Genomic DNA, 17969 nt, shown 5'->3' with positions numbered 1-17969 from the left:
TAGCAGGATATACAGAGTTTAGAGTGAACAATGAAGCCTTAAATCCACCTTCTTGAGTCTAAACTCTGTATCCTGTTATATAATTTAAAATTATTTGTCATTTTTGGAAAGGGCTTCATGGAGCTATAGCAATTTAGGTCAGCACACTATCTGCCTCAGATAGTAGTGAACTATCTGCAATGGTTTCCCTGTTAAAAATGGCAGTACTTGCAGCTGAGTTTACTCAGCTTCAGATTTATTTTTACCATTCTGGAACTCTACCATCAAAGCCAAGGCTGAAGCAAAAACTTTTGATTTAAAAAGGCATTTGGTCTTTAACAACTTGTTGGCTTTCAATGAAATGCGAATACGACTCAGAACTGAACCCTGCTTGGTAGGTGAGGGGCAAATAATCTCTTTTTCTCCCATGTGGCCTTTGTGCCTTTGACATTGGAAGTTGCTTTTTTTTTCTTGTGAGGAGGTAATTGCTGGAAGTCATAGCTTTCCATCATTAAGTACTCTTGTTTTTTACAACAAGACTTAGCATGAATTGATGTCTTTTTCTCCTCTCTGACTCTGCCTGAGACTCAGGTTCTTTTTTTGGGCTGAATTGACAATCCTTGATTTCTTATCCAATTTCAAATGCACATTGTTACCATTCAGGCTACAAGTCTCAGAGAGTTATTAAATGATTTACAAGAGCACAGGAGGTTTGCAGTCTGTCCAGGAGAGGCAGGGTCCTGGCTGGAGGCCGGGGAACATCTTGAGTTCTCAGCAGGCTGCTGATTTTCTCCAGGAAAAAATGTTCTGAGCTTTGAAGGGTAAAACAGCTAAAGATAGATGCATTTAATTCAAACGAAAAAATAATTGTGTTTATGCCAAGAAAGGTTGTTTTCTTTGTTTGGTTTTTTCCCTTTTAGCAAGTGTAATGATGGTAAACATTTCCAAAGGTGTGTGAACCCCCTAGTGTCCCACCAGTACAGATGCATAAACCACCACAGCTTTTATTTCCCTTTGACTTAACCTCCTGGAATATCTGAGAACTTCAACCTACCAAACTCTTGCTTTAAATAATTCATATGTTCTTGACAGAAGAGAAACAAAAATGTTTTCCTAGCTTCAGTTTATTGTAAACTGGACTTAAAGACTGAAGGGAAAAATACGTGCCCAAAGAACTCGTTCTGTACCCCTATCAAAAAGCAAAAGTGACTAAGGCAAGAACTTGGCGTTGCTGAATGTTTAAATTATGATTTTAAGGTCTGCCAGTAGTAGATTGAACTGGAATTCATGACTGGCCACAAAAATCAGTATGTGAGCTTTGATGTTAGCTGTTAGAAAAAAATCTGTGGTAGGCACAGGTTTTAATTTAAAATTATGCAGATAGTTCTTAAATATATGCAGAATTCATGAATAAAATGTGCATTATTTTTCTGGTACAGTGATGTGTTTAGAAGACTGTAGCTGAAGGAATTAGTCATGAAGTTTTACTTTGTGGAGACTGAGGGATGCAGTAAAAAAGAAAGCTGATGACTTCCAGCCAAAATCCATGTAAAATGAGGTAAAAGTATTAACAGGTCAATGGGACCATTAATTCTGAATGTGGAAACCCAAGCTTGGCCATGGCTGTAGTCAAGTTCCCATGTGTCATTTTTCAAAATGAATATGCAAAAGGCTTCTTCTATTGATTTTAAGACAGTTTTTGCCATTATAATCTTGGATAAAACCTAATCCACTTTTGAAAACCCTCATTATCCTGATGTTCTCTCCAAGGTATTCATGCCACTAGAGAACCTGATGCTATTCTGGGATGAATAACAGTGCTACTTCAGGCAGAGAAAACTGAAAATAAAACCATAAATAAAGGCAATGTAGAAAAAAACGGGGGTCGATTAGACTTGGTAAGGATTTTAGCACAGGGTTTTTAACAGAAATGTGGTAGAAGGGAGCCAGAAGCTTTGGCTCAGACCAAAGAGTCACTTCTCTTCCATGTCCTGTTTTTCTTTCTATTTGTGCTAAGGTAAGAGATGAAGATCCATCACTGTTAATACCAGACTTGATGATGGCTGGATTTAGGGAACATCAACATGAGCAGTGCTGATATTCTGATCTGAGAGCTCAGCTCTTCTTTCCTGTTTCCCAGGTGCAGGCACCTGGTTGCACCCAAGGGTGGCTCTTGGTGGCAGCAGGAATGAGGGCTACGAACTTCTTTCTGGCCACTGTCAGGGACAAGGTGACATACAGAGCAGTGCCAACATCTTCCATCCATCTAAAGCAGGAATTTGGAGGGGCTGGGATAAGGCAGAGCTCCTACCAGTGTCATTGCCTTTTTTTACACATCTCTCCTTTGTAAGTACCCAATTATTTCAGATACTGCACTTCCACAAGTGCACCTGGAAAACACTTTTTAAGGTGTCTCTGTGCTTCCTTTTTCTTTTCCTAGTTCTGCTTTGGCAGAGGAATAGTAGTGGTTCACTTCATGAGTCACTCTAAGTAACAGGGGAGTGGGCCAAGTTTTAAAAGAAATCATAATTCCTTCTAATACCAATGATCTGCAAGTAATTTTTACCATTATAGTCTTAATTCAAAAGAATTTAGTTTCCCAGTATCATAGCATAATTTTGCTCTTGCAAATGTGTAGAACGTGTACATTTTAAACTACTGACAGGACTGTGGGGGGGAGGATTATTGAGAAATCTGTTAGACTTTAGAAAATGTAGATTTCTTGCTGAGAAGTTAGTGTGTGGCAGATTTGCAAAATTTACTTTGTGTAGAAAGCATTTTGCTCCAAGTCTGTCTCTGTGTCTTTGAAAAACCTGCTTGTTTAGAGCAAGCAAATTAATTTTGAAATCCCCCTTTCTTAGACCTTCCTGAAAGAAACTAATTTTCTCCTGAGGATAATTTAACTGAAAGCAACTTGTATTTGGTGACTAGTATAATTTGGAACCCCAGGCTTTACTGTGCATTAGTAGCCAAATAGTTTTATTTTTAATAATAAAACTGCTGAATAAGCAAGTGATAATTCCACCTACTGATTTTTTAACTCCATGCTCTGATGCAGCATCACTCATGGAAGAAAATACTATTGCAGATAAATTTGTGAAACACAAGAGAGAATGTCTCTGCTGACCATTTCAGAATTCAGTCCTCAGCTGGTGTACAATTAGACATTTTTAATTGAGAAATCTGATCTTGCAGTTAGGTGATTTTGTTGTGTTTTCTTTATGGTCTAGAGTTGAGGCACCTCCCTGCCCACGTTCCTTCAGCAACCCCAGCTGGTACGTGCCAGGAACCTCAAGCTCCCTCACACCTATGGCTAGAGGGGGGTAGCTTCACCTTCTTCAAAACCTCCAGAGCTCAGACCTGGCAAGAAGTAAGACCAAGGCTGGGTGTCCTGCTGTCTGGCCATGTCCTCATGTTTGGGCAGGAACTTTCTGCTCATCCTGCCAAAGTATTAGTCATGATTAGGACTGTCCAAGAATCATGGAGCCAACAAGAGAGAGAATTTCTGGAAACCCAGAAATTCCCAGTGGCTTTAATGGGGATGTCCTGCACAGCAAAGCTCAAGTGCCCCAAAGCTGCCCAGTGTCTTCTTCACTATGGAAAGGTAATTTGGAAAATAAAAAGTTGATTTTGAGTATGTTGAAACTTTCTAGAGACATTTTTTAGACCAGCTAAGTTGGAAAAAAATAAATGATCCAGTCACTTACTTGCTAATTCATCTGCATGTGCAGCTGCAAAATTATTTTCTATGCACATAGTGCAAAACTTCTTCCTAAATATGAGGTTTAGAGACCCTTTGGGAGTAATTAACTATAATGTTGAAGCAAATCTAGATTCATTGTAAGCACTGCTCATTTAAGAAATGTTTTTTTGTGCACAAAGCCCATTAGTAAGTTTCCCAAACCTTCATGAATGTTAAACATTTTATTATAGGACTCTGAGCTCTGCTTATTTTACATAATATCTAATGTAATCCCATGAATTACATTTAGCTTTTGATCCCTGGATAACAAATTGCTGTGTCACATGTGAGCCATGGTGCATTCAAGGGCTAAAATCTGACTTTTATGATTCAATGATTATTTACCTATCAGTGACAGAACAGCTTTTTTCCTGTGGACTGCACAAAAAGCTGGGGATATGCCCAAAATAAGTTGCCTGGTATTGATTTTGTTTTACTTACTGGATTGGTTGGAGTTTTGTGCAATTACTGGTTGACACAGCAGCAGAGTATCTGTGAAGTGGCTATCAACTGCAACATGTTTTGCTCTTCAGATTTGCCTTTGCAGGTTTCACAAAACATTTAAGTAGTGATAATCAGCTTTTAACCAGCAGAATCACTGATGTGATTCTCTCCCTCTCTCCCCCATAGTTGTAGACATATTCTGTACCCATAAGATAAATCACTTGCGGTCTGGAGAACATCCTAACCAGCAGGAAGGGAGAGAATTAGAAGGTCATTTGCATAGGGATGAAGAAGTTGTGGTGTGTATACTGTGATTTCCATGAAGAATGTACTTTTTCTTTCCTTTTCAGAATGGTGGGCCTGGAAACCAGCTGGAGATTGAAAAGTCTCCTTTCCCTCGAGGTTGCTGGTCAGTGCTCAACTTCCACCACACCCATGGAAACTAGAAGAGCTCCATGATAACTTCTGTAAGGTTTGTTTCACTATGGAAGACCAAATGATTTTCTGGCTCAGGTGTTGTGAAGTTCGGCTTCTGCCTTGGACCTGCACTTTGGAAAAGGGATCAACTCTGAGGCACGGTTGAGAGACAGCAAAACCAGTCCCAGATGATGAGCACTTTAAGTAGCACTGGAATATTACTCAGCTTAACAACAGTGTCTGTTACGCTGGATTTTAGTTTGCATGGTGGTCTGATGGCTTGGTCCTTAAGCAGCAATTTGACTCTGAATCAGAGCTGGCCTACGTCTGATCCTCTCAATGCCTCTGAGAAGGGTGAAGTCTCTCGGATGTCCGTGAGGGAAAAGAACTGGCCTGCCCTCCTGATCTTGGTTGTCATTCTGCTGACCATTGGGGGAAATATATTGGTAATTATGGCTGTGTCCTTGGAGAAGAAGTTGCAGAATGCCACTAACTTCTTCCTGATGTCCCTGGCAGTGGCAGACATGCTGGTGGGTATCCTGGTCATGCCCGTGTCGCTCATTACAGTCCTGTACGGTAAGTGGCTTCCCTCCTTGTTTGACTCTGCACTTTCATAGGGAATCCCCTGAGGCTGCAGCAATCTGCTTTGCCCTTTTTTTCATGCATTGGTAGCTTGGGGAGTGTGAGTGTGGACTTGGTTGTGGGTCTGTGCTGAGGTTCATGCTCTGCTGAGAGCAGACAATGCTTTACTGGGAGCAGAGCTTGTCTATGCTTCTGGGAATGACCTATGAGTGGTGTTGGCATCACAGAATCATAGAATGGTTTGCATTGGAAGGGACCTTAAAGATCATCTAGTTCCAACCCCCCTGCATGGGCAGGGACACCTCCCACTAGATCAGGTTGCTCAGAGCCCCATCAACCTGCCTTGAACACTTCCAAGGATGGAGGCATCCACAGCTTCTCTGGGCAACCACTTTAAAACCATTCCCCCTCATCCTATCACAAAAAGCCCTTGTAAAAAGTTCCTCCACAGCTTTCCTGTAGCCCCTTCAGGTACTGGAAGGCCACGTTGGGGTCTCCCCATATCCTTCTCCAGGCTGAACAGCCCCAACTTTCTCAGCCTATCTTTGTAGGAGAGGTGCTCATCTTCGTGGTCCTTCTCTGGACTCGCTCCAAGAGCTCTACATCCTTCTTGTGTTGAGGGCTCCAGAGCTGCAGACAGCACTCCAGGTGGGGTCTCACAAGAGCAGAATAGACAGGGAGAATCAGCTCCCTTGACCTGCTGGCCACGCTTCTTTTGATGCAATTCAGGACCTGTGGATGCATCTGATCAGGTCCCATGCACTTGTACATGGACTTAAATGGTATTAAATCTGATCTGCTTCTGCCATGGATGGCTTTTCCTTCTCCCAGTCCCTGCCTCTTCCTTCTGTGTCTAGGGTGATGTTGCTTGAGCACTTGCTGGTAAAGACTGAGGCAAAAAAAATCATTGAGACCTCAGCCAGGTCTCCTGTTTCCTTCTGGAGAGGGCCCATGTTTTCGCTAGGGTTACTTTTATTACCAATGTACCTATAGAAGCATTTCTTGTTGCCCTTGATGTCCCTGGCCAGATGTAATTCTATCAGGGCTTTAGACTTCCTAACCTGATCCATGGCTGCTTGGACAGTTTCTCTGTATACATATTTGCTTGACTTTCTCTTTGTTGGGATGCAGCACTTCTGAGCTAGGAGTCCTTGACTATTAACCAGCTTTCTTGGGCTCCATTTCTAAAGAGCCTGTGTCCTTCCATTCACACACTCCAGTCATAGGAGCCATCCCACCACATCTCCATGATGCCAGTAAGATCACAGCCCTGCCAGCACCCACAGGTCTCTTAACACCTTGTGTTTGTTCCCCATGCTGCCTGTGTTTGCATGGAGGCATTTCAGTTGCCCCTCCCCTTTTGGTTGTTGTTGTTGATTGTTGTATTATTATTATTATTATTATTGCTGAGACCACCCAGAAAAATTGCAACAGGGAGTCAGCTTTTTAGCTTTTGGTTGGAGTGCCCCCAAATTAGCTGTGACACAAGAGCTTAGGGAAAAGCTGAGGAGTGTGTTTGTGACTAACCCAGCTCTGAGCCAGGTCAGATCAGACCTTGAGCCTCCCACTGGTATCAGTGGGACTTGAACAATTGTGTGGTTAAGACAGGAGGTTTGCATTAGTAGATTTGGCATGCAAATAAAAGCCTTCACTCTTGTACCTGAGCTTGCCTTCTGCCTTTCAGGGGGTCATTTTGCCTTTCACTGCCTCAGTTTTCCTCTCTCTAACCTGAGAAAATGCTCTCTCTTTTAAAACAGATTTCCCTACCATATTGGGGTTGGTGTGTTTGCTCCTGCACTCAAGTGTAGAATCCCTGTTGGCACTTGAAAGGAGTAAAATATTAAACACATTCAACTTTCTCATCTGCCTGAGATTCCAAATCTGTTTTTTTTCCAGCTCTGTGCTAGGAGTTTCCATCCCTGGATATTACAAAGGGGTGTTGCATTCCCCTCAGTATCTCTGATCATCATCTTTTTATACTCATGTATCAATACCATGTGTGTGTGTTTAATAGATAACACTGTTCTTGAAGTCTGCTTTCAGATTTTCTTTGAAAAGTATTTTCATATCGATATTTCTTGGAAACAAATAATGCTGTTTACTTAGAGATTTGATTAGAAATTGGCTTACTGTCCTATAAAGTAAAATGGAGGGATATTTATGTGATTTCTTCACTTGCCTAAATGATTAAGTCAGACAGAGATTCCTTTCTAAAACTCATTGATCAAGCATAAGTAATTCCACAGCTTATATAACTTGTCTACAGTGAGTTAAATCAATATGTGATTTAGGTACAGATCTAGCCATTGAGATCTTATGAATAAAGCCTTTTATTTTGAGCTGTCAGAATAGTTCCATCTCTAAATCTTCTGTGCATTACAACGTGTGTATTTTATTTTTAGCATTTTACTTTGGTTCCCTGGAGCTTGAAAGGGAGCATATAAATCCTGAATGATTTGACTGACCTGTATGTGTGTAAATTCTGGGTTACCCAGTGACTCTAAAAAGGTGAATTTATAGAAGTTCTCTTCCTACATACATACTTTCTGAGTCTTTGGAAAGTAATGGAAATAGATTTTCTGTTCTGCCTAGAAAAGGATTACTTAAGGTCATTTAAAGGTGTGAAACACGCTGCATATTTAGTGCCAAGTAAATATAATTGATCTGAAGAGGTATTGTGATTATTTTTCTTTTCTACAAGAGCACCAGTATTAGCTGTTGATGGTCCAAACACTTCTCTGCAGGCAAATGGCACTAAAAAGATTTTTTTTTATTTTTTTTTGCAAAAGTTATAATTTCAGAAGAGGCATGGGAAATTTGTGGGAATACTGGCAGAAATGAGAATAGCTGCTGAGAATTTCAGAGGAGCCAAGAGGCTGCTGGAGCCATGCTGGGTGCTGGCAATGGTCCCTTGGGCTGGCTTGGTAGCCCTTGCTGGGCTGGACCAAAGCAGGTGTGTTGCCTTCATGCTTTGTTAGGGGAGGAGGAAAAGCTCCATTTGGGGAAAACAGCCTCAGAGGAACTTAGGGATTAATTTGAATAGGACCAGTGTGGAATCACTTTATTACTTAAGCTACTAATTGTGGAAGGAAGCAGCCAGGGCTGTACTGCTCCAGCAGCAAGGGGAGAAGGCTGCCAGAGGAAGTATGAAAAGTCTGTCCCCTCTCCCAATTGATTTGCTGATTCATCCTGAAACTAAAGCCTTGGTTTGATGCCCAGAAGCTACAGGGCAGGGACTGCCTGGCTATGTCTGAGAGAGGACCAAAGGAAAAAACTGAGGTTGTTTCAAAGGTTATTGCTCCTCTTTAAATCCACCATAACACGTGGGTGCCCTTTTCTGGGCATCTAGAAAAATCATCTAGGATGTAAGACTAAAAGAGCACATCAACAACCTCAGCATTTGATGGCTCTTGTAAATAAAACATGCATGCAAGAGCACAGAGGTAAAAGCAGGTTAAACCTGTCATTCATCACTACATACAACTTGGACCAAATGCAGCAGTATCTTCCTCAACTTCACATGGGCTGGAGTCACCACTCTTTCTAGCTTGGGTGGGGAGGGGAGGCAGGTATGTTTTATATTATACTAAGCTTGCTGTGCCAGTTCTTACAGCAGCTGGACAGGCTCTTGGCAGAGTCACAACATTAACAGTTTTTTTACAATTGACAGTCTCCAGAGTTCCTCACTTATTCCTGAGTCTGTTTTATGTGGTGTCATAAGTAGCATCTTCGCACCACTGCACTGGTCTTGAGGACGAAATCTGGCTTCTTGTGTAACACAGGGTTTCTTGGCTTCCTTTGAGCTATGGTTTTTGGAAAAATGGTGGTTCTTGCAGCAGCCTGCAAACACTCTGGATGCCACAGTGGCCAGCATGACAATAGACTCTTGTTATCTAGTAGGTAGAGGTCAGGAAACCCAAGCATTTACAAATACTTGGGTAGGTTCTATATTCCATTTGACATGGTAGCACACAGACCAGTAGTGGTGATGAAGGGGGCAAATATTCACACATCAGCAGAATTCCTCAGAGAGTAACTGGGGTTCCTGGCCATGGCCAGAGCAGGGAGAGCTTTACTGCTTGGAGATGTAATTGTGAATGTTCATTTTTCCTCTGTATATTTTACCCTGTGCGTTCTATCTAGTCTCCGTATTATGGCATGAGGCTATTTCAAAAGCTGCTGTGTGGAGAAATGTGTGCAGCACGTTTCTTCCAGATGTGTAGAAGACACTTTAAATTTATGTAATCAGAAAGAAACCTTAAAAAACACATATACAAGAGTGATGAAGTTGCTTTTTAAGTTTCCACATCAGCTCTCTCAGCCCCAGTGATAAATTCTAGTTTGCAGAATAGGTTAATTTCCTTACTTTTCAGCTAACGAGGTAGATGAAGTAGAATTCACTTCAAACATAACCAGAAAATTGAATAGACACCCTCCCCAAAGACTTTTGGTTTTCTTTTCTTAATTAAAAGAAGGAAAAAACAAGTTGTCAGTTAATTAAGGAATCTTATTACAAAGGAAGGGATAGCAGGGTGCATCATGCTGGATTTTTTTTGCCAGTTACTGAGTGCTATGATATATTTATCAATTAGTCTTTCTTACATGTCTTGGACTAATTGATGAGTTGCATTTGACAAGTTGGAACACTTTCTGTGGCATGCAGTTCCTAAAGAACTAAACAAATTAGTATGCTAATTAATAAGCATGTACTGGGGAAAGGAGATGATAAATTAACACCATGTTTAATCTCAATGGAGAAACTTCTGATTAATTAAAAATACTGGTGTGATAGGGCATTGGGTATTCTGCATGTAATGGAGCTTCTGACAACACATGGATGTTGTCTCCTCACCTTGGAGCATTTTAAGGACTAGGAGTGTTAGGTTTGCATCACGTCTGGTGTTTATGGGCAAGAAAGGGCTGCTCTTTGTCTACTGGAGAAGGAATGCAAGAAAATCTAATCTGGTCTGAGAGGAAATTACAGCAGGTGTTAAACTTTCTTTCAGAGCTGCCAACAAGCGGCCAGCACATTCATCTGCAGCTCCAGGTGCCCAGGCTTCTCTGTTCTCTTTGAGTTTCCAAAAACACTGCAGTGCTGGTGGCCTGACGTAGCTTCCAGGAAGGCTGGCACCCATTAGCCCCAAATGCTGGAGCAGCTTTACATCCAGATTATTGTTATTATTGATAATTATCATCATTGTCCTGTGGTAACAGAGATGTGCTGAGCACTTGCAGCAGACCTCACTGTTTATTCCCCCTGCAGAGGGAAGAGGGGGAGCAGAAAGAATTATCAGACAGACTGTTCTGCAGTCTCATTTCCCCTGACCCTGCTTTATCTTTCTAGGGTGGCATTTGCTATCAGCAGTGAACATCTTGCAGAGACACCTGATCAGGCAAGACAAGGACAAGGTGTTGCTAAATAAGTTTCTGGGCTCAGTCGATACCTGGAAAGACAGATGGAGGTGCCTGGGGTGTTTGGAATGCAGATCTCCTCAGCAAAGCCAGGCCATGATGCACACCTTGATGATGCTGGGTATTTTCTGAAGCTGCAGCAAGGAGCAATGTGGTCCTTCAAAATCTGGGACTATCTGCTCTCTTTTTTCTTTTTTTTTTTTTCTTCTCCTAATGATTTGCCAACCAGCTACAGGCACCTGTGACCATATGCTGTGTGGCAAGGATGCAAGGAGTTAAATAGGGTTGTTGTTTTGGTCCTTCATCCTAAACAAAACCCCAAAACAACCAGTCTTGGAGTTTCCTTATCTCTTTTAGTATCTTCATGATTGTGACTTAAATGGCTGCAGTTGTGTGTATGTCTAAGTAACTGTGTCAGTCCACAGTCTCCCCCTTCTGACAAACTCCTGGTGTATTTTTTAATGAGTTATTATCTAATCTCATCATTGGCTTGTGATGGGTGTTAGTGAACTGGTGAGATCACTCAGCATTATTTTAATGTAACAGGTTGTGCTTAAAATCCATCAGTGGTCTTGAAAATCCATGAACTGGCAGTGGATGTTTTGTCAATGACCAGTCGCCCATTGCATGGCTTTGACCTTGTCCTCCCTGTGCCATGTTCCCTCAGGTGTCTCCTTGTGCCACGACAGAGTTGTCCCTCTGGTCTTGGGCTGCTGGCTGTGCATGTGCACAATTTGGGAGGACCAAGGGGCTCCCTTTCCTGTCCAGCTCGTTTAAATGTCTGTGTTACTGCCAGTAGTAACTGCTGCTCCATGCTCAGCTCTGCTAGTGATGATGCCAGCTGAAACTTTTACATGTTCTGGGATTTCTGAGCCCTTCCAGCCTGGCTGATGGGCAGAGTGGTGCCTGGAGCCAGGGCTGGTGTCATGGCAGAGCAGAAACACCATGTCGAGAAAGAAGGAGTTAAAGCAAGAACAGCAGCATCAAGGCTTCATCCCCAGAGAACACCAGCAGCTTCTCCCAGCACTATGGAAGCTTGAGGAGCTCTTTTAAAATTATTATTTGTCACATTTAGCATTTGGGCTCTCCCAAACTTACTAATTGCTTCTCTTTATTCTGTAGTGAAGCTTTAAATATTTATATGCCTGATATTAAATATTAACATGATTACTGTCAGGAGAAAGATGAAATTTCCCCTTGTTAAAACAATGCCCTTACAAATGATTCCAAAGCTACAACATCTTCACTCAAAGGGAGCTGGTACAAAGTAGTACCTGTTCCTATATGTGTTTGTTGCCTCTGATCAGTGTGCTGGGATGGTGGGAAGGAGCAGAGGGAAAGCAAAATGTTGTCACCAGGATCCTTGGAGAGAAGCTGAAAGAAAAGAGAAAGCAAAGCCAGAGACTGGCATAAGAGCAGTGAAGACATGGCAAAGGGTAAAACCTGTGGGCTGCCAGCCCAGCCACGGTGTGAGCCAGTGCCAGCTGGGCCTCCCAGAGCCTTAAAACATCCACCTCTGCCTCAAGAAAAGGGTATTTATTGGGAAATGATGCCCAGAGGCAAATGCTGCTGTTCTGAACATGCACCCTGATGTCTTGTGCAGGTGATGCTCAGAGAGAAGGATGTGCTCTGCTGTGGGCAGGGGTGCACTGAGGATGGTCCAGGGGTGGCTGCAGGCATGGGAGGAGGTGTTGGTGAGATGGAGTTTGCTTTAGAAGAGACAACAATGAACTAAGAGTGGGAATTATTTAAAATCTCTGAAATATTCCTAAATACATAGTTACAGGGCCTACCATGGTTACTACTCATACCACTAGTTCCAACAAAAATAAGAAAGGAAACAGCAAAAAAATGAGTGCTTGCTGTTATGTGGAATACAGCCTAAGGTCTTAATGAATGGAAAACCCTGGAGAATGAGTCTGGAGTATAACTGCAGGATCAAATCAGACTGGAGGTTCAATTAGACTAATATTTTGTCTCTGACAGGGTCCTGAGTAAAGTGATGAATTTTCCTGTGCCAGACTTGCAGAGAAGCCTCCTCAGGGGGGGCCATTTCCTCCTAGGCTGGATTGGCTGATGCTTGACTTGTACTCTGTATTATGAGAATTATGTCTGTTACCTTTGTGTCAGAAGGTTTTGTTTAGCACTTGGTGATATCATATTCAGGTGTCAGGAAATGGTCAGTCATTTTAAAAACCCTGCCAAGTTTGTAGCTTTAGCTGCATCTTGACTACACCAAGTTCTAGATGGCAGTTACATTATTTTCAGAAATAATTTTTCATGCATGTTAATTTTAAATGCATGACCTTTCTGTTTCTACTGAGTAATCACTACCATTTATTCTTCTGATAGAGTGCAAGTGAATGGAAACACCTCAGCTGCTTGCTCTGTCTACTGTGTCATAAACTCAGAGATGGTTTCAGGTTTTTTTGGTCTCCAGTAATACCTTGTGCCTGGGACATATGCAATTACATTTATATCCAACAGCATGCATTAGTTTATCATCTTTTGCCATCAGTAAATTCCATTGGCTGCTACACTCTGCTCATCCAGTAGCATTTATGCTCTTTTTGAAGTCCCCCCAGCTTGCTTGTAAGCTCAGCTCACCTAAATAGCTCTGTGAAATCTAAACCCACACCACCTCATTGTTCACCCTTTTCCCAGCTTATTAAATACATAGAAAATCTTATTTCAGATGTTGAGTTTTCTGCTACTGAATTTTCTCCACATAAACACCTGCCTGTTCACTTCATGTGACAAGTGGGATTGAGTTGTGGTGTAGCTGTGTTTGAATTTGGTTTGGATTTGACTTCTGAACAGTGCCTCAACCTGAAGTTGGGCAGAGCAAGAAGAGCTGCAGAGTGCACTTGGCTCCTCTGGAGAATAGTTTTGTGTCACTTCTAACATCTGCAATAGCAGATGAAATTATAACAGTGTTCAGCATTTGACCTGTCATCACTTCTCTGGGCAGACAGTAACGTCCTTTTTCAGGGTTTGAGCTGGTTTTTTTCTGCATGTGCTGCAGCTGCATGGGCAGATTTAGAAAGCCTGACAGTTTTAATGTAATAGGAAATGGCTCCATAAAAATTTAGCTTTTAGTAAAACCTCAGCTTACATTGTAAATTCTTTCTAAAAAATTCCATGGGTCTTACTGTAAATCTTCTGTATGGAAGCTCTTTTCTGTCCCTCAGGACAAATCCCTTCCTTAGCAGGCCTCCATGTGGCAACAGCAGCTGGTAAATGTGCCACGTTATCGTGGTAAGCAGGATGTGACAGCCAGAGGTATCTTTCAGACTATTGAGAAGGAGGGGAGCAGGCAGGGCTTGCTGGTGGTGCACCCCACGTATTGCTTGAATCACATCCTTGGAGATCCTGTGCCCCCCAGGAAAGGCTTCCATGTAGCTCCTTGAGTCAGCAATTCCTGCTGTGCTTGTCTGGCTGGACCACAAGGTTGTGTGTGGGGGTGTGTGTTTTGTTGTTTTGTTTGGGGTTTTTTTGTGTTGATGGTTGGACTCTGTGACCTTAGATGTCCTTTCCAACCACGACGATTCTGTGATTCTGTGACCATTTGAGTCTTTCCTCCAGCCTGTGTGAGACTGGATCAGCCACAACAACCAGCCCAGGCCATGGTCTTTTGCTGCCTGCAAGGTGTGGATCCAAAGTCAGAGCAAGTGTTGTGGGACAAGGATGCATAGGTGGAACCACCTGTGCCCATCACCCAACCTCCCCAATATCTTGATACCCATCTGACCTGCACTGTCATCTGTAGCCTGAGGTAGGAGAAGGGAACTGGAGGTTGTTAAGTGGCTATAATGAATGCCCAAGTGTCCCTCCTGGGCTCTCAGCGTTTACTTTGGTCACAGACACGCACGTCACGTTCCACAGCGTGCACTGCTCTGGGCTTTCCTTCTGCAAATGAAGGCTGTTACTCTTCATTATGCTGCACTCTGGCAGCCAATGCTTTCCTCAGTGAAGCTCCCTCTCTTCTGTTCCTGTCCTGCTGCAGCTCGTGGCAGCCTGGACTCCCTTGTGCTACACACCACTTGGTGCTCACATTGCAGAAAACTAGGGAGCAAGGGCCCCTCTCCAGCCACTGCTCTGGAGACACGTAACATCCGGAGTGAGTGTGTCACGGCAAATAAATCTACTCAGAGTGCTTTTCTCTAATTACATTTTTTATTAAAATACGGTGCTTTGCCAAAACTGAAAACTCCGTGGAAGTGTATCTGTGTCTACAGTGCTTCTCCTGGGAAGCTAGAGGAGGAATGGGATTAATCTCGTTTCTGGTGAAGTATTTTTGTAACATGTGGGAGTCCAAGTCCCCGTTCTGCCAGCTTCATGATGATCTGTTGCACAGAAATTAAGAATGTAGCCAGTAACATAATAGTCACTAGGGCATATTGGACTATATTTCAAGCTCTAAAGCAGAACTTCTGTTTTGAAAATGTGTAATATTTTAACATAACTGTATTCTTGCAAAAATCCTCTTAAGGTCTCATTTATTTTTATGCTGAGTGAAAAGAAACTTCTAACCCTGTGAGCTGGGCAGGTGTTGTGAGCTGGGCAGCTTGCTGGAGCCTGTGGGACACCAGAGGTGGTTTTCTCCAAGGTCAGCAAGTGCCTTCCTCTGAGGAGCAAGCTCCGAGAGTGATGAAGACATCTGTGCCTGAATTTCCAGGAGGCACCAACTCATGTATTAGCTGTTCCCTAGAAGCTTCTTGCCTGTCACTTTGGCATTGCTTGGGTTCTCTTGCACATGGAGAACAGAGGAGCCGTAAGTCTTGAATCTTGCTTCCCATCTTGTTGAGCTCTGGATCATGTAGCAAATTGTTTCCTGTTGCAAAGAGGATTTTCCCCACAGTAAATTATTCCCAGCCTTGAGAGAGTTTGAGTGGCTCCCATCTTACCTGCAGTGGGTAGACTTTTATGACTGATTTGAGCTCAGCTGTAAGCCACGTTGTGGAGCATCAGTTTGTGAGACTCTGAAAACCAATTTGTGCTGTCAGATAGAGAGGCAGAACTGTTACTATTGAACTTTTTACCACCTGCCTGTTTCTTGTTACTCCTTCACTCTATATCACCAAGCTCTGACTCCAGCCTGCTTCTCAGTCTAGGCTGAGGGATTCTTTATTACCCTCCCTGTGTTCAATCCCCTTGAGAAGAGGACCTTGTCCATGTGCCAGCTTTAGGAAAAAGCACCAGACAATAATAAACAATTCACATTGGTAAAGATGCCATTTTGCTCCTCCTAACCACTTGCTGTTAAGCAGCCAGTTGCTTTGCCTGCAGTGGGTTGATGGAGCCTTTAACCTGTGATCTGCCAGAGATGATGTTGCTGCACGTGGAGGTCAGGCTGCTCAGTCCATCATAGAAGAACACGGCAGAAAAACTTCCAGCAGCTTCTCTTTCTGGTGGCTTTCATGAGGGCTGGTCATGGAGAAGGTTTTATGGCTGCTTTCTGTTGGTGGCTAGAGCATTTATTGATTGCACAACCTTTGATCAGTTCCTGTCAGATTGAATTAAACAATATCCTCCATAGAGGTCAGGAGGATGACTGAGCCCCTGGAACAGGGTGCCGGAGCTGAGGCAGGGGCTGTGCCAGTATCCTAGCCTGGCAGTGAGGGTGTGAGGTGTGAGCCAGCCATGCTGGCACCGTTCAGTAGTCTCAGCACGTTACAAGCTCTGTCAGCCAGAGAGCTAATCCTGGCCATTTTCAGGAAAACGTGCTTGTGGCCCTAATTTTCATAGATTGTGAGGGATGCTGCAGAGACTCATCCTTTGCCCTGTGGATTGACAGGTTTTTTTAGTGGATGCGGCGTCTTGCAGAAAGGCCAGAACAAAATCAGTTGTGCTAATCTGGAAAATGCTGCTTGGAAGCAGGAATCTATATTTCTGAGATGAAAGGTGACCCACCAAATAGAAGAGAGAAGTCCTTTCTTTTCTTTTTTTTTTTTTTTTCTTTTTTCCCCCCTAAATGTAGAAAAATGAGAACAGGAACCTCCTGTGCAAATTCATCTTGGAGAAGGAAATAATATTTTGCTGAGCAACGTGATCCAAATAGGAAAATGAAATCACAGAGATTCCAAGGAGATTTTCCTGATCCCACAGGAGTACTGGAGTGAAAAGGATTTACTGCCTGTTTGTGTCCAGTTGTTTGCTACCAAGTAGTATTAAGACAGTGAGCTACTGCAGTCTTATATCTTCCAGAGCCTGCTTCCTTCAGGTCTGCCTGCTGTTGGGATGCCAAAGCCAGGATCTGTATGTGTCAGTGTGTGGCAACAGAAAGATGTGACAAATCTCTGAGCACCTTATTACAAAACCAAAAATTCATCTCCTTGCCAACCTCAACTTCCTTGCAAGGAGCTGTTTTAAAATAGAGTATCTGGATGCTGCAGTGTGAAAAAAGCAGAGCCCTTCATGCACCTTTGTACTTTGTAAGGCAGAAATGTGCTTTGCAACTTTCCTTCAAAACTTGATAAACTGGGCTGCTTCCCTGGTGTGGTTCTATCCAGGTTAACCTGTTATTAATATCCTCCTCTCACAGCTCTACCAAGGCACGAGAAGTCATTGTTAGGTCAAATCTCAAAACCATTTAAAGCTGTGGTCTGAAATAAAGCCAGAAGCTAAGTGGTAATGAGAACAGGTTGCAGGGCAGGTTTCTCTGACAAAGTCTCAGTGGACACTTGCTAAGTGAAGGAAGATTTTTGGCACCACTTCCAGCTCCACTGGTCAAATTGCAACGTCGTCTCATCCTAAAACACCCCATGGAAACAGTTCTAGGTAAGGACTAACCATGTAAAACATCCCTCAGGCATCTCAGTGAGGATGTTTGTTTGAATGCAGCCTCTACAAGTGTGGCAGACTGACAGAGTCCACCTTTTTTCCTCCTCCCTAGTTCCTGAGGGCTGAAGGGATATCTTAAAATACCCTAGATTGTTTCAGTGGATGAACTCATGCTTTTACACTAGTTGAACATACAACCTTATAAACCCTATATACAACCTATATACAACCTAGTCTACCCACAGCATGTGTGCTGCATCCAAACAGGGAACTATTTTTCATGTGTTAGACACTAAATTGGACAGGCATGTCTTGCCTGCCTGGTGTAATTGAGAATTGCCCATCAAAAAAATCGATGTTCCAGTTTGAGTCATCAGAATTATTTTAACTGCACACATTGAAATGTTATTTCATGTAAATAAAGATTTAGATCCAGTCATATTTTTTTTTTTATTTTATCCTTTGGCTAAATTTTTTTGGAAGACACAAGAGGTTTTAAAATGCACAGGAGTGTAAAGCCCCCAAAATCTGGAGTGTGTGTGTAGTTACATTTCTGGTTTACAGGAGCACTGATGTCAGCTTAAACACAGCAGCAGTTTTAATGCTGTCA

General features: G+C 42.7%; 1 protein-coding gene across 3 annotated transcripts in view; it reads left to right on the top strand.

Moving 5' to 3' along the window:
• Positions 1 to 17969, top strand: part of HTR2C (5-hydroxytryptamine receptor 2C) — a 200367-nt gene that overhangs the window by 154742 nt on the left and 27656 nt on the right. For all 3 annotated transcript variants that reach the window (XM_051630739.1, XM_051630737.1, XM_051630738.1), the window contains one exon: positions 4516 to 5158. In XM_051630739.1, the coding sequence (XP_051486699.1) occupies positions 4771 to 5158 (388 nt within the window). In that variant the 5' untranslated portion in view covers positions 4516 to 4770. The remainder of the gene's footprint in view (positions 1 to 4515; positions 5159 to 17969) is intronic.

This window comes from Apus apus, chromosome 12, assembly GCF_020740795.1.
Source record: "Apus apus isolate bApuApu2 chromosome 12, bApuApu2.pri.cur, whole genome shotgun sequence".
In the NCBI taxonomy this organism is placed as follows: Eukaryota; Metazoa; Chordata; class Aves; order Apodiformes; family Apodidae; genus Apus; species Apus apus.
This window is presented reverse-complemented; position numbering and strand designations above follow the sequence as displayed.